The sequence below is a fragment of the Cherax quadricarinatus genome, chromosome 3, assembly GCF_038502225.1.
Source record: "Cherax quadricarinatus isolate ZL_2023a chromosome 3, ASM3850222v1, whole genome shotgun sequence".
Taxonomy (NCBI): domain Eukaryota; kingdom Metazoa; phylum Arthropoda; class Malacostraca; order Decapoda; family Parastacidae; genus Cherax; species Cherax quadricarinatus.
In genome coordinates, this window is record NC_091294.1 from 19,616,783 (window position 1) to 19,634,719 (window position 17,937).

At 41.6% G+C, this 17,937-nt stretch overlaps 1 protein-coding gene across 3 annotated transcripts in view; it reads right to left on the bottom strand.

The window, feature by feature from the left end:
* Nucleotides 1-17,937, bottom strand: part of Cbp80 (Nuclear cap-binding protein subunit 1) — a 352,041-nt gene that overhangs the window by 202,730 nt on the left and 131,374 nt on the right. For all 3 annotated transcript variants that reach the window (XM_070090600.1, XM_070090590.1, XM_070090603.1), the window contains exon 6: nucleotides 7,042-7,205. In XM_070090600.1, coding sequence (XP_069946701.1) covers nucleotides 7,042-7,205 — 164 coding nt within the window. The remainder of the gene's footprint in view (nucleotides 1-7,041; nucleotides 7,206-17,937) is intronic.

Consider the following 17,937-nt stretch of genomic DNA (forward strand, 5'->3'; position numbering starts at 1 on the left):
TCAAAGTCGTGGGGATTGGGAACAAACTCGTCATCTTGATGCCAATCCCAGATGCGGTCAGCTGGTGCGTTCTGGATATTGTAATGTCGTTGTGGTTGTGCAGGTTGTGGTTGTGGTTGTGAGTGTGTGGGGTCGGCCGAGGCGGGTTGTAGTTGTGCAGAGTCAGCAGCGCGGGCACTAGCGTGGCCCGCTGCTGGTGTCACATGACTCATGGCACCGTCACTATCACCACCACCGTCTGCTGCCTCACTCACATCATTTATACCCATCGTAACAATATCGTCATCTTCACTATCAGGACGTGGTGTAGGGCCACGGGATGTGCTCCAAGATGTACTCCTTCCTCTTGGAAGAGCATATGGCACACTACCAGACCGCATGCGACGTCGTATATACTGCCGCTTCACTGGGGAATATTCACCCTCACTGTCACAACTAGAAGTGCTTTCAATAACCTTGAAATCACTATCACTATCACTTGCACTGCTCACATCTGAGTCTTGTACACGGGCAAATAGTTTCCTCTTTCGTCCTGGTACAGGTGAATATGAACGAGCCGGCCCAGCACCAGAGGTGGATGGTTGTGGGTCATCTGGGTTTTCATCACTAATTATGTTATCCTGGGTAATTTTCTCGGTCACACCCGCTTCAAAACCAGGGAATTCACTTTCACTGACACTATCATCACTGTTTGAGCTATCACTTGGGAACAAAAGACCTCCAATCCGCCGAGGAGTGAGGAACTTCTTACCGCGAGGCATGGTGAAAATGGACTACCAAGATGGCGTTCCCACAATGCACCGCTGAGTCCCAGATTTTTTTCACAGGGTGCACACCGACCACTGAGACCCATTCTCTCTCGTGTAGGCCTACCAGCCCTCTCCCGCTTGATTTGAAGCCGCTAGAATTTATGCGTATAGATACGTCAAACACGGTATCTCCCATGACGTACATATACGACCGTGACAGTCAAAGGGTTAAAGAGATTTTTACTATGTGGGGTAAGATGGAAAGCTTTATGGAGAAACATCACCCTAACAAGGTTGTTGCAAGCCAGATTGGCAACATGTACAGTGACAAAGTCTTGGGCCATTTTAGGGAAGTGTTAAAGAGATGCCAGAAACAGAGCTCTCTCCACAGTTATTTTGTGAGACAGGACTCCAGTGACTCTCAAGGTGGTCCTAGTGGCATTAAGAAACAGAGAAGAGAAGCAACCCCAGAAAAACAAATGGTACATGAGGTGTTGACGGAAGGGGATTCCCCTTCCAAACTATAAACAATCCACTCTCTCTCCTCCTCCAGTCTCCCATACACTAAGAAGAATCTCCAATAAAGGTAAGTGTTATGCTGTTAATGTTTCATTCATCATTTCCCATTGTATTGTTTATGTACTACATGCATATTTCAGGTTAAAATTTTTTTGTTTTAATACTTCTGGGTGTCAGGAACGGATTAATTGTATTTACATTATTTCTTATGGGGAAAATTGATTCGTAAATCGTAAATTTCGTTTATAGTAACGGCTCCAGGAACGGATTAATTACGAACAACTAGGGACCACTGTAGTTCGTGTGTGTGTGAATTTTCATCTGAGCTGCCTCCTGGGGTGATCTCTGCTAAAACATTGTTTGTTATACTCCTCCATTTTAGGCGTCTCAGGTTGAAATCTCCTAGTATTAAGATGTTTAGGGCAGTAGTTAGATTTTCCAGACAGTGGTCAATTTTCTCAAGCTGCTCCTGGAATTGCTGGGAAGTTGCATCTGGAGGCTTGTGTACTACCACAATGACAAGGTTTTGGTTTTTGATCTTTACAGCCAAAACTTCAACTACATCATTTGAGGTGTTTAGTAGTCCTGTGCAAATGAGTGACTCTATGACATACAGGCCAACCCCCCCTTATTGCCTGTTTAGTCTGTCGCATCGGAGTAGGTTATAACCTGGGATCCATATTTCGTTGTCATAATGATCCTTTATGTGGGTCTCCAAGAATGCTGCAAACATTGCATTTCACTCCGTGAGCAGTCCCTTGATGTAAGGAATTTTGTTGTTTTTTGACGGCTTTAGACCCTGTATGTTTGCAAAGACAAATGTCATATTGGTGGAATTTAGGGGGGATTTATTTGCTGGCTCTAACATCTGTTGTTCTGGGGTAGAGGCTCCAGAAATGTTTTCAGGTGGTGTAGGATTATTGTCATTTCTTGCCAGTCTTTTTTCCCCTCTAGCCCTAAAAAAACTCTGTCCCTGGAGAGGTTGTGGCTCCTCTCTTTTGTTTCCCATAGTCTGGCTGGTCTGTGTCTTCTAGTCCCTTTTAGATGATGTGCCTGGCAGTATGCATTTTCTTTCATGGATTGATGAGTGACAAATTTCTGGGTGAAGTAAGTTGCAAGAAGGAAAGTTGCACTCTCCTGCTGTCATGTGGGTGTGGCATTTTTTGGGATGGTCAATGGTGCATGTCCCACCTGTTTTCCCAGATATACTGTGCCTGCAGATACCCAAGGCATAGTATTTACATAGATTGTACTTCTCTTTGCTAGGATTTATTGTAGCTGCGTCCACTGCTGGTGCATTTATTTTTCCTGATTCCTCAATATCTTTTACCCCTGTATGGACATCAGTGCGTCCACCAGGTTTTGCTGATAGTGTGTCGACACTATTCCCTGAGGCATCATCCCATTTTGATCCATCTCCAGCAGTATCTCTATTACGAACCTCTGTGGACTGAATAACGTTGTCTTCAGTGTCCTCCAGGACAACACTAGTACCCTCACGAGCGCTATCTTCTAAGATAGAACACATTCGTACAGCATTATGATGTCAACGAGATAAGGTCAGCTGATCACATGAAAATGCTGGCCCACAGATGGCTCCAACTTCATCCTGCTCCCTACTTGTTTGTTTCATAACAATAAAAATGCTTTCGAATGAGCTGATGCAGGTAAGAGCTCTTAGCTTATCAATAAAGTTAGGAATCCTTAACCTGTAAATAGCTTGTCAATGAAGCTAGGGATCCTTAACCTAACCTTGTCAAACCCTGTGTAAAAAAAAAATAAAAAATAAAAAATAAAAAATAAGAGAGAGAGAGAGAGAGAGAGAGAGAGAGAGAGAGAGAGAGAGAGAATATACATTATTTTGGAATCCATTTTTCAACTGAAAATTGCTGAATTGTGTGTAAAATTTGTCAAATTACCAACTTCTGTGCACTTTATATTTCTGGCAGTGAAATGGGTGGTTTCTAATGCTCAATCAATAAAACGGAAGGCACGCTAGCTAAAAATTTGGTTAAGATTAACATTGGAATCGACTCAAAAGAGGACTTAAATTGGGCAAAATTACTAAAACATAAATTATCCTAGGATTGCCAACTATGTGCTTGTGTAATTCTTCAAGTTTTCTATCAAATTTCACATTTTTGGTGTCATTAACTTCAGAAAAACATTGTCTTTCATCACATAATAAAAAAATTACTGTTTTAAAAAACCCAAGACTAGGAGCATTTTTAATTTCAGAGGTTCCAACAGTGAAAGGGTTAACTTTTAACCCTTAACCCCTTCAGGGTTCAAGGCCAAAATCTGAAGTAGTGCTCCAGTGTCCAAGAAATTTAAAAAAAAAAAAAAAAAAATTCTTACAGAATTAAAGAGTATATTTTTGTGAAGGTAATAAGACAAAAAAAAATTTTTTTTCTGATCAGTACTTACCGAGATACAGTGCCGAGAAGTTGACCCAAAATAACATGGTGGTGGCAACATCGATGATTTCCACATACGCACATTACTTTATTTACCATTTTTTGTAGTTTTTTCTTTTTTCTCATTTTTTTCTTTTCCTACTAACATTTGGGGCCTGAAAGACCAATACTGTATATAATGTATATATATAAACTCACTGTACTGAACACAATAACTGCACTAAAGTTATCATATTATTGTTTACCACTGTTGTTTATTACAATAAACATGCACAAATCTTGTATAATACTAATGTTCTATCATATATTTACATATTTACAATCACTGGACATGGTTTTAGAACTGCTGGAGCTTGTGGAACTCCTTGAAACAAGGCACCATGCACAGAGGTACCTTACATTCCTCACAAAAACCGAGTTTCTTTGCGTCTTTGTTGCAGTCGTTTTGTTTGTGCACAGACGATGCATCTCTTCTGAGCAAATTTCTTCTGAGTTGAAGGAAGCTGTATTATGAAATGATCACCTTCCCTCCTCAAATGCTTGGGTATATGCTAATATCAGGTGTTGTTACCTGGTACTTCACTATGAGTTGTCTTACAACAGACAAACAAAATTCACCATACGGTGGTCTGTTGCCAGTCTTCATTTGGTACATATTATATGCATTGAGCATTGAGATGTCCATGAGATGGAAGATAAGTTTCATGTACCACTTGTAACTTTTATGAACACAATCAACACAGCCAATCTGCATGTCACATTTGTCAACCAAGCACATGTTTTGTGTATAATCAATCATTGTCACTGGTTTTCGAATACGTTCATTAGTCACTCGATCAACTTTGCCACTGTCTTGCATTTCATTACGGTGAATGGTTGTCAACAATGTGACATCTCGTTTGTCATGCCACCGTAATGCCATGATGTCATTAGCAGTAAACACCTGCACACCATCACCACGAGCACCTGCGTTGAGCCTGGGCATATGTTTACGATTAGAACGCACTGTGCCACACACATCTGTCTTGTTCACTCGCAAGAAATCACTGAGTAATAGGGTTGTGTACCAGTTATTGGTATACGTATAATGTATGCCCCTTACCAAGATAAGGTGCCATCATGCTTCTCACTACGTCACCTGAGATACCCAATAACATCTTGGTATCTTTCAATGTTTTACTTCTCGTGTATACAACAATATCCAATACCAGGCTACTGTCACAGTCATAGAGTACAAACAGTTTTATACCAAAGCGTTTCCTCTTGCTTGGTATATACTGCTTGAATGACAGCCTACCTTTGAACAAAATCAAAGACTTGTCAATTACAAGATTCTTGAATGGATAAAAGTACATGCTAAACTTTTGTTTGAGGTACATAAAAACATTTCTAATCTTGTATAACCAGTCACTTCTGTCAGGCCTGGTTTTGTCAGAGAAGTGCAACATACGTAACAGTAAGATAAACCTGTTCACTGGGATGATTTCACTGAAGACTGGGGTAGAAATTAGCCGATCTGTGGACCAGTATGCTTTTATATTATGCTTATAGACATGAGGCATAAGCATTATTGTTGCAAAAAGCAAATACATTTCTGCAACAGTCATCTCTTTCCACCGGTGTAGTCTTGACTGTGGTGATATGATCATATTTGCCATGGTGTACTCAAAATACTTGTTACTTTCCCTGACAATAATTTCCATCAAGGGCTGGTGAAAGAATAGTTCAAAGAATTCCAGTTCATTTGCAGTGTTTCCAAGGGGACAAGTTGGTAGAATTCCACTTTGAGAGTCATCAAAGTGGTGGAGCTTGGGAACAAAATTGGGATTTTGCTGCCAATCCCAGATACAGTTTGCTGGTGGATACTGGACATCATAGGTTGGTTGTGCAGGTAGTTGTGGTTGTGGTGGGCTGGTGGCTGATGCTCCTCTTTGTCCTTGAACTGCCGAGTCAGCAGCGTGGGTTCCAGCCTGGGCTGGTGAGTAAAGCATGGCCATGGCACTGCCATCACCACTACCACCATCTACTGGTGCCTGTGGTCTATCCATGCCAAGTGTAGCCACATCATCCTCATTTTCACTGTCTATTCCTGGTGTAGGGCCACGGGATGTACTCCGAGATGTATTCCCGGATGAACTCCGTCCCCTGGGCACTGCATAGGGAACACTACCCAAGCGCATGCGGCAGCGTATATACCGATGCTTCACTGGTGAATATGTTTCCTCACTATCACTACTCGAATGGTCGTCAAGAGCAATAAAATCACAATCCACGTCACTATCATCATCATTACTGAAGTCAGAGGCCTGGCCACGCGAAAATAATAGTTTTCTCTTGCGATGAGATACAACTGACCGTGACTGAGGAGTGCCCACACTAGAGGTAAAAGGTTGAGGATCGTCAGGGTTTTCTGCACTATTATCGATATCCTGGTCAATCCTTTCAGTCACTAACTGAACATTGCCAAAGAATTCGTCTTCATTTCCACTTCCATCAGAGTCAGAACTATCAGATAGGATGAGAGTAGTCACAATTTTCCTTGGAGTGAGAGCTGCCTTGCGACGAGGCATGATGAACAAAGGTAACTGAGCCGGCGTTTCCACAATGCTATGCGGGCGCCTAGAATTTTTGTTTATGGCGCACACACACCATGCAGACCCGTTCTCTCACATGTAGGCCTACCAGCGTTTTTGCGCTAAATTTGATGCCGCTAGAATTTTAGTGTAGGTCTACGATTTGGACCTTGAACGTAAAGCCATAGATCTACAGCACGGACCCTGAAAGGGTTAAAGGACCCCAACAGAAATAGGCAAACACCTGATGACAGTGACTATTAGGTTATCCTGGGTTACCAGCCAAAACACAATCTTCTTTACACTTGTAAAGAAAAGACTGGTATTGTTATTTGGCAGTGTAGGTCCCCAAATGCCCATTACAGAATATCTGAGGGTATTATACCTTACTGGAGCACTAAATAATTGTAGATCTACATTAAATTCACAGCTCTACACAGATCCCTCACTGTTCTAAATAGTGCAAAATCAAAATTAGAGTGTAGATCTTTTACAGATAAAGTAAATTGCATGTTTTAGTGTCATAAATGTCTTTAAGTAATTAGGTATCAACTGAGAGAGCATAACTCTAATAGCTGTCAGAATATTTTTTTAACAATGCTAACCTTTAACAAAGGTGCATAAGTGTTGGAAGTTCCAAATCAATTAGTGGAGGCAATCTCAATTTATCATATGAAACTACAGCAACAAGAAAAAATCCTGGAAACCACTAAGAGTAACCCACTTTGATAAAGATGCCTAAATAATTATACAGCAATGGCTAATGAAATATGTTATACATACCTGAAAACTACCCATGGGAAGGGGTATGTGTTATCAGCATGATGTGGAGGAAGCGTAAGAGGAGGGATGTTATGCTGAAGAGCTTCACACAGGATGGAGTCAAATGCAACATATGGTCGTGCTATGTGCTTCTCTTGCCACATGTCGGAGCGTAGCTTGCAGATCTAAAGTACAAGAGAGTAAAGCAATTTAGAGAAACATGCATATTGGTGTGAAAATTTAATATAAATTCCACCACCACATGACCTGCTATATCCTACAGGTCACGAATGTTGTGGAATTTATATTAAATTTTCCTAGTGACAAAAAGGCTCATTCCCTTAACTTCTTACCAACCCCATTCAGGCTAATCGCTCCTGCAAACCATAGAGATTAATTTCCAGTTACTACATTTTGATTGATGTTTACCAGTTGCTTGTACAGACATCTTGTCATTTTCTAAAGTGCCAATATCTAATATAAAATTTAATTTTAAGGTGCTCAAGTCTCATGTGTGTTACCACTGCAGTATAACTGCTGGACTTCTGTTGTTTACACTTCTGAATATGAATCCCAGTAATCTGTTTGCCTTATTACGTATGCTTAGGCAATGCTGTCTTGGTTTAAGGTTGCTGCTTACCATAACCCTCAAGTCCTTTTTGCAATCTGTATGGCTAAGTTCTACATTATTTAACTGGTAAGTACTAGGGATGCCAAGCCCATGATGAGATGATTTTGATTGGTTCCACAATGAAAAGTACCTTGAAATTGAGCTCAAAGTAGCAGAAATGTTTGATTTTTACCAAAGTTCAAAAGTAAACAAATCATGCCAAGCGTCCAATACACATCAACTGGTGAGTCTAATATTCTTTCACAAGTGCGCTGATATTATTTATACCATTTCTACACTAATGCAGTAGTCTGCCTAACAGTAAATCTTCTATTTTTTTAAGAATAAAAATTCGAGGTGGAAAGCAAAAGAAATATAAGAGGGGCCTGGGGACGTGACTAACGAACAGAGAACTTGTTATTTAAGTGGCAGGAATGTCTTTCTTGTTTATTCTGGACCCTAACTGGAAACTGGCATCCTCTGAAATTTGTGTGAAACTGGCAAAATTGCCAACTTCTAACCACTATATTGGATAGTTGAAATTGGTAAAAGGGTAGTTTCCTGTACTCATTCGATAGAAAAAATGGAGTTCTAGTGAAATAAATATGATTTTTGTCGACTAGTACACAGGAATTGGCCAACAATGGGGCTCAAAGTGGGCGGAATCGCTGTTGCATAAACATAGGCAAGACCGCTAACTTCGCGAGAGCATAATTATGCAAGTTTTTCATCAAATTTCATACTTTTGGTGTCATTATGATCGGGAAAAGATTCTCTATGATTTCATAAGTTTTTTTTTTTTCCGAAAAATTTTCGACCGAGAACAAGTTTAGGAGAGGGCCTCTCGACCCTGAAAGGGTTAAGAACCCTTGAAAAAAGTTCATCTTACGAGCCAATGTTTCCGACGTATTTATACGCATAAATTCTAGCAGCTTCAAATCAAGCAGGAGAAAGCTGGTAGGCCCACATGTGAGAGAATGGGTCTCCATGGTCAGTGTGCACCATATAAAAAAAATCGGGGAGCCAGTGGTGCATTGTGGGAATGCCATTTCAGTTGTCATTTTTCAGCATGTCTAGCGGTAAGAAATATGTGATTCCCCAGCAAATCTGGGACTCTTCTCTTCCCAAGTGATGCTCTAACACAGATGGAAGTGTCAGTGAAGATCAATTTCATGATTTGGAGGAGTTTGAGACCAAAAGCAATGGAGGAGGAGGAGGGGAGGAAGAGGAGGAGGAGGAGGAGGAGGAGGAGGAGGAGGAGGAGGGAAGGAAGAGGAGGAGGAGGAGGAGGAGGAGGAGGAGGAGGAGGAGGAGGAGGAGGAGGAGGAGGAGGAGAGGAGGAGGAGGAGGAGGAAGAAGATGTAATAATATTGTTCCCTTGAAGCAAGAAAATAAAAAGTCCACCCCATGACAGTGACAAGATAAGGGGAGATAACATCTGATAAGAGCTGACTTTGATGAGCATAAAGGAGGGTAATATTACATGACCATCGCCCTCCCTTTGTTTTTGCTGGTACACAAACATTTCTGTCTGTCTATTTGTCTGTCTGTCAAGCTCCCTGTCTGTCCATCTAGCTCTCTGTCTCAGAGAGAGCCACAAGACTGTGTCATCACGTTTACTCACATCTTCAAGCAGAGTATAGCACTTTGTCTGGATTTCTTGGGTTATCCTAGGTAATTTACACTATGTATACTTGTATTTATGTGTACCTGTGAGACAGAGATAGGCAGACAGATAGAAAGAGAGACAGATTGAAAGATACAGAATGAGGGAGAAAGATAATTAGATAGAATGGAGGAGGGGAAGCAGCATCCGACCCCATTGTTTTGACAGGCGGTAGGGGTAGTGACTAATGAGACAATATGTCACTTTGACAGCTGCCGACTTCTGACTCAAAACAATTATAAGCCACACACTCGCACACAAGACAAGGAGGAGGAGAAGGAGGAGGAGGAGGAGGAGGAGGAGGAGGAGGAGGAGAAGGAGAAGGAGAAGGAGAAGGAGAAGGAGAAGGAGAAGGAGGAGGAGGAGGAGGAGGAGAAGAAGAAGGAGAAGGAGGAGGAGGAGGAGAAGGAGGAGGAGTAGGAGGAGAAGGAGGAGGAGTAGAAGGAGAAGGAGGAGGAGGAGGAGAAGGAGGAGGAGGAGAAGGAGGAGGAGAAGGAGAAGGAGGAGGAGGAGAAGGAGGAGGAGAAGGAGGAGGAGGAGGAGAAGGAGAAGGAGGAGAAGGAGGAGGAGGAGGAGGAGGAGGAGGAGGAGGAGGAGGAGAAGGAGAAGGAGGAGGAGGAGAAGGAGGAGGAGGAGAAGGAGGATGAGAAGGAGGATGAGAAGGAGGAGGAGGAGGATTGTTTGTTTGTTTTTGTAAACAAGTTTTGTAAACAATATATTGATAATTATGTTTGTGTGCTTATTGTGTTGTATACAACGAGTGTATATATATACATTGCACCTTACTTTGGTCTCATAGGCCACATAAGTTATGTGAAAAAATAAAATAGTGAAAAAAACAAAAAACCTTCAATTACAAGTAAACTAAAGTTTACCGGGTGAGCGGCAGTCGCCGCTGTTGCCATACGCGGCTCATTTTCTGCAAACTTCACGGCTCTATATCTCGGTAAGTACCGATGGCAAAAAATTTTTTTTTGGACTAAAACACTCAGAAAAATAATCTTAACATTTTCATAAGAAAAAATAATTTTTTTTTTTTTTGAATATTTGGCGACATAGAATGACAGTTTCAGAGAGGGGCCTGAAACAGTCAAAGGGTTAAATGAACATTTAACATCACATTTACCTTTATTGAAGACTTGTTGGTGTATGGAAGACAGGGAGGAGGGGAGAGGGAAGACTGATTGTTTGGGAGGGGAATCCCCTTCCATAGAGACTTCAGGCACCAAGTCCTTATCCTGGGTTACTTCTTTTCTTTGTTTTTTAACCCTTTGACTGTTTTGGTCGTATATATATGTCTTACGAGCCACCGTTTTTGACGTATATATACTCATAAATTCTAGCGGCTTCAAATCAAGCAGGAGAAAGCTGGTAGGCCCACATGTGAGAGAATGGGTCTGTGTGGCCAGTGTGCACCATATAAAACAAATCCTGCAACACGCAGTGCATAATGAGAAAAGAAAAACTCCGACAGTTTTTTTTAATTAAAATGCTGAATTTGTGGTCTATTTTCATAAAATATTTATGACTGTATTCTCATTTTCTTGGTCTCAATTGATAGAATGGAAAACATATTATAGAAATAGAGGTGATTTTGATTGGTTTTACTAGGAAAAGAACCTTGAAATGGAGCTCAAAGTAGGGGAAATGTTTGATTTTTGCTGATGTTCAAAAGTAAACAAATGATGTCATTTTCCAATAAATGTCCAAGTAGCCATTCTAATATGCAGTCATGAATGAGTTGATGTTATTTATACAATTATTACAATATTGCAGTAGTCCGCATAATAGTAAATTTTCTATTTTTTGTTTGAATAAAAATTCAAAATAGAAAGCAAGAGTAATATCAGAGGGGCCTGGAGACATGACTGATGAACAAAGAAAATGTTATTTTAGAGCTAGGAATGTCTGCATTGTTCATTCTGGACCCTATTTTGAAATTGTCATTTTTTAATTTTCCTGAAATTGGCCAAATTGCAAATTTCTGACCATGTTATTGGGTAGTTGAAATCGGTAAATGGGCAGTTTCTTCTACTCGGTCGATAGAAAAAATGGAGCTATAAAGAAATAGCTATGAATTTGGTCAACTGGAACAATGGAATTAGCCGAAAATAGGGCTCTAAGTGGGCGAAATCACAGATTTGTAAATATCGCCAAGGTCGCTAACTTCGCGAGAGCGTAACTCCGTCATTTTCCATCAAATTCATTCTTTTGGTGTTATTACAATCGGGAAAAGATTCTCTATCATTTCATAAGAAATAGTAATTTTTTTTTTTAAATTTTGCGACACCAAGAGACACCTCAGGGTTACGACAGTCAAGGGGTTAATGGCACTAGAACCAGCTTAAGCATCACTGGACCCCTGTCATACAAAAAACTGTCCAGAGAGCTCTTGCAGCTCTACCCTCTACCACAATCACTACCACCCTCTACCACAATCACAACCACTACCACCCTCTACCACCATCTCAACCACTACCTCCCTCTACCACCATTACTACCACCCTCTACCACCATTACTACCACCCTCTACCACCATCACAACCACTACCACCCTCTACCACCACAACTGCTACCACCATCATAACCGCTACCACCCTCCTCTACCACCATCACTACCACCATCACAACAACTACCACCCACTGCCATGACCACTTTTGTATTTTTCTACAATTTTTTTTTTCTATAATTCTATCGTGTTTCTCAGCTTCTTTACCAAAGGACTGGCACAAGCAGCTTTCTTTGAGCCCATGGGGGCTTATTTAGCAGTCACATAGAATAAACAAGCACAAAAAAACAATGAATTATTACGAAATGTTTCCTATGACCTCGCAGGATAATGTTCACTCACTGAGAAACAAAGCGACACTGCCTCAGAATGCGTGTGTGGGAGGTTGTATGTGCGCGGGCACACTCAGACATGTTCCGTACAACCGACGAGAATGGAGGAAAGTAACTAAAACTGAGCCAATATTTTTACGAAAAATGTCAGCAATAAGTGAAATTCACAAAAGCAGAGTCCAACGAAAAGGGAGGGTCCACTGTATTAGAATGGGGGGCAGAAGCTTGTGGATATAGGTGGGTGGGTGCAGAAGCTTGTGGATATAGGTGGGTGGGTGCAGGAGTAAAGAAGAGTGATTGGTGGAATGATGAGGTAAAGGGTATGATAAGAGAGAAAAGGTAGCTTATGAGACATTTATACAAAGCAGAGTATATGAAGAGTAAAAAAAAAGGTGGAGAAAGTGAGTAGGGAGAGCAAATGACAGTGTGGGAGAAGCAGTGTCACGAAATTTTGCTAAGAATATGAAAAAATTTTGGAGTGAGATAAACAAGTTAAGAAAGCACAAAAGCCTAGGAAACAAATGGATTTGCCAATTAAAAACAGAGTAGGGGAGTCAGTAAATGGGGAACTGGAGGTATTGAGTAGACTGCAGGAATATTTTGAGGAACATTTTTAAGGTCGATGAAAGGAGGCAGTAATTTCATGCACTGGCCAGGGAGGTATAACATCTTTTAGGAGTGAAGAGGAGGAAGATGTGAGTGTGGGGGTGGTGCACGAGGCATTACGTAGAATGAAAGGGGGTAAAGAAGCTGGAACTAATGGGATCATGACAGAAATGTTAAAAGTGAGGGGGGGAGGGGGCATAGTGTTGGAGTGGTTGGTATTTTTGTTTAATAAATGTATGAAAGAGGGGAAGGTATCTAGGGATTGGCAGTGTGTGTGTATAGTTCCTTTATATAAAGGGATGGGGGGACAAAAGAGGTTGTAAAAATTATTGGGGAACAAGTTTACTGAGTATAGGTAGTAGGTTGGAAGACAGCAACCGCCCAGGGAGGCACTACTGTCCTGCCAAGTGAGTGTAAAACGAAAGCCTGTAATTGTTTTACATGATGGTAGGATTGCTGGTGTCCTTTTTTCTGTTTCATAAATATGCAAGATTTCAGGTACGTCTTGCTACTTCTACTTACACTTAGGTCACACTGCACATACATGTACAAGCATATATGTTGATAAATTAGACACATGTGCAACTCTTGGGTATCTTTATTGAGGAAACGTTTCGCCACACAGTGGCTTCATCAGTCCATACAAAGGAGAATCTTGAAGAACAGGAAGAGAATGAGGTAATCAGTCCCTCAACCTTGAGGTTTATAAGCTCCTTCTACGCACGTATGCCGTATTCTACTCAAGATTGATGGACTGACCACATTGACTCAAGGTTGAGGGACTGATTACCTCATTCTCCTCCTGTTCTTCAAGATTCTCCTTTGTATGGACTGATGAAGCCACTGTGTGGCAAAACGTTTCCTCAATAAATATACCCAAGAGTTGCACATGTGTCTAATTTATCAACATGTCGGTTCTCTGAACCATTCATCTACAAACCTGTCAGACACTGCAACTTCTTCGGATCTTAATACAGTGGACCCCCGGTTAACGATTTTAATCCGTGCAAGAGGGGTAATTGTTATGCGAAATAATCGTTATGTGAATGAATTTTCCCCATAAGAAATAATGGAAATAAAATTAATCCGTGCAAGACACCCAAAAGTATGAAAAAAAAAATTTTTTACCACATGAAATGTTAATTTTAATACACACAAACTGAAAAAGGCATGCACACTTACATGACACTTACTTTTATTGAAGATCTGGTGATGATTGATGGGATGGGAGGAGGGGAGAGAGAGTGTTAGTGTTTAGAAGGGGAATCCCCTTCCATTAGGACTTGAGGTAGCAAGTCCTTTTCTGGGGTTACTTCCCTTCTTCTTTTAATGCCACTAGGGCCAGCTTCAGAGTCACTGGACTTCTTTCGCACAAGATATCTGTCCATAGTGGCCTGTACCTCTCGTTCCTTTATGACTTGCCTAAAGTGTTTCACAACATTGTCAGTGTAATAATCACCAGCACGGCTTGCAATAGCTGTGTGAGGGTGATTTTCATCCATGAAGGTTTGCACTTCAAGCCACTTTGCACAGATTTCCTTAATCTTTGTAGTAGGCAACTTCTTCAATTTCTCTCTCCCCTCCTCTGAACCAGTTTCCACAGGTCTGGCCTCTTGCTCTTGAAGTTGATCTATCAGCTCATCAGTGGTTAGTTCTTCATTGTCCTCCTCCACCAACTCTTCCACATCCTCCCCACTAACCTCCAACCCCAAGGACTTTCCCAATGCCACAATGGATTCCTCAACTGGCATAATCATCTCAGGGTTAGCCTCAAACCCTTCAAAATCCCTTTTGTCTACACATTCTGGCCACAGTTTCTTCCAAGCAGAGTTCAAGGTCTTCTTAGTCACTCCCTCCCAAGCCTTACCTATAAGGTTTACACAATTGAGGATATTAAAGTGATCTCTCCAAAACTCTCTTAGAGTCAGTTGAGTTTCTGAGGTCACTACAAAGCACCTTTCAAACAGAGCTTTTGTGTACAGTTTCTTGAAGTTGGAAATAACCTGCTGGTCCATGGGCTGCAGGAGAGGAATGGTATTAGGAGGCAAAAACTTCACCTTAATGAAGCTCATGTCCCCATAAAGTCGCTCTGTCACGTCTGTAGGATGACCAGGGGCATTGTCTAACACCAGGAGGCACTTAAGTTCTAATTTCTTTTCAGTTAGGTAATCTTTCACATTGGGGGCAAATGCATGGTGTAACCAGTTATAGAAAAATTCCCTAGTGACCCATGCCTTACTGTTTGCCCTCCACAGCACACACAAATTATCCTTGAGGACATTCTTTTGCCTGAACGCTCTGGGAGTTTCAGAGTGATACACTAATAAAGGCTTCACTTTGCAATCACCAGTAGCATTGGCACACATGAGAAGAGTAAGCCTGTCTTTCATAGGCTTATGTCCTGGGAGTGCCTTTTCCTCCTGAGTAATGTAGGTCCTGCTTGGCATTTTCTTCCAGAACAGGCCTGTTTCATCACAATTAAACACTTGTTCAGGTTTCAGTCCTTCACTGTCTATGTACTCCTTGAATTCCTGCACATATTTTTCAGCCGCTTTGTGGTCCGAACTGGCAGCCTCACCATGCCTTATCACACTATGGATGCCACTACGCTTCTTAAATCTCTCAAACCAACCTTTGCTGGCCTTAAATTCACTCACATCATCACTAGTTGCAGGCATTTTTTTAATTAAATCCTCATGCAACTTCCTAGCCTTTTCACATATGATCGCTTGAGAGACGCTATCTCCTGCTAGCTGTTTTTCATTTATCCACACCAATAAGAGTCTCTCAACATCTTCCAGCACTTGCGATCTTTGTTTCGAAAACACAGTTAAACCTTTGGCAAGAACAGCTTCCTTGATTGTCTTTCTGGTGCCCACAATAGCAGCGATGGTTGATTGGGGTTTCTTGTACAACTTGACTAGGTCGGCGATACGCACTCCACTTTCATACTTATCAATGATCTCTTTCTTCATTTCAATGGGAATTCTCACCCTTATTGGTGTACGGTTGGCACTAGAAGCTTTCTTGGGGCCCATGGTCACTTATTTTCCAGAAACAGCACCGAAAACACTGTAATAATATGAAATATTCCGAGTGTATGCTTGGATGTTACCGCGGAGGCTGGCTGGTAAACAATGGCACGGGCGGCACATATGAGGCTGGCTGAGGGCGCACATTGGACGCGTCTCGGACGAAAATCGGTGAGCGGGTTTTTAATCGGTATGCGCGGCAAAAATTTTGCGATTAAAGTAAGCGGTATGCGGAATAATCGCTATGTGATGCCATCGTTATGCGGGGGTCCACTGTACTTGGGAATTCTTCGCTTGCCTAATTCTTGGGCACGACCTACTTCCACAATTATTGTTTGGAAGCGGCAGCGGCAGCAGCGACTTCCAAGCTCCGTACTTTTCTCCAACTACCAGAGCTACCAATGCTCCTATGATGACCTAGTTACAAGCAAAACTGCACTACCCAACGTAGCACCCAGAATGACCAAAGATTACCAACAGTGAAACCTACAAATCGAAAAAATAGAGATCAAAGGAAGACTGCAAACAAACCGAAAGCAACACCCCGCTGCCAGCCGAACAACGTAACCCTAAGCTTTGTATACTACAACTTCTTCTTAACTACAACAATTCCTGTAGTATTATGAGGCGCAATCTAAGAGGAAACAGCACCAAGGCCAGCAAGAAAACACCGAAAAATCAACTATTCAACAAGTGTAGTCAGGAGGACGCCAGCCCAGCAACCACCCCACTCACCACCACTCAAGGCGACACCACAACAATAACAACAAACATGGCTGCCACCAGTCCATCCTCCCCTCTCTTCCCCGGATTCAACCTACCAAGTAGTCTCTCAGGTATGACCAACGATCCAGATACCCTAAAGTCATGCATCTCCAACTTAGTTATTGAAAATATGAATCTTCGAGAGACACTAACAAAACAAGACACCAGGATGACACAACTCGAAAACAAAATCCTCAGTCTTGAACAAAAGTTATCAACACCAGGAATGACTAACTGTGACAAGACCATCCAAACAGTCATAGATAGCCATACCCAACAAATAATATCTCTTAATACAAAGGTTGAAGAAGCAGTAAAAGAATGGAAGAACAACTTAGATAACCAGTTCAGTGACTACTTTGCTCTCCAAGAAGATAAAACGGAACAAGATAAACTATCGGACGCAGTAATAGTTAACAGTCCACTTTTTCCCAGTGATATGAACCAAACAAACAGTAAAGAAATTACTCTGCAGATCATAAAGGACCAAACAAGTGTTATTGTGAACATTAAAATGGTATAAAATACCGACAGGTTGTTAGGTAAGACACATATGCAACAGTTAGGTATCTTTATTATGAAACGTTTCGCCTACACAGTAGGCTTCTTCAGTCAAGTACAGAAAAGTTGATAGAAGCAGAAGATACTTGAAGACGATGTAATCAGTCCATCACCCTTAAAGTTTTGAGGTGGTCAGTCCCTCAGTCTGGAGAAAAGCACTGTTCCATAGTATGAAACAATATGGAGAAGTGACAGGATGGAGCTTTTTATAGCGCCAAGAGGTGAGACGTAGGCCACTAGGAGAGGTAAGAACTCAGATGTTGAGAAGTCAGGTCCCTCTCAAATCCAGCCCCTCTCACTAGTGGAAGTTGTCGAAGTTGATTGCAGGTCTGTACCAAGATACCCTTGTGTTGCAGTGTCTGACAGATTGAACATTAAAATGGTATAAAATACCGACAGGTTGTTAGGTAAGACACATATGCAACAGTTAGGTATCTTTATTATGAAACGTTTCGCCTACACAGTAGGCTTCTTCAGTCAAGTACAGAAAAGTTGATAGAAGCAGAAGATACTTGAAGACGATGTACAGACCTGCAATCAACTTCGACAACTTCCACTAGTGAGAGGGGCTGGATTTGAGAGGGACCTGACTTCTCAACATCTGAGTTCTTACCTCTCCTAGTGGCCTACGTCTCACCTCTTGGCGCTATAAAAAGCTCCATCCTGTCACTTCTTCTCCATATTGTTTCATACTATGGAACAATGCTCTTCTCCAGACTGAGGGACTGACCACCTCAAAACTTTAAGGGTGATGGACTGATTACATCGTCTTCAAGTATCTTCTGCTTCTATCAACTTTTCTGTACTTGACTGAAGAAGCCTACTGTGTAGGCGA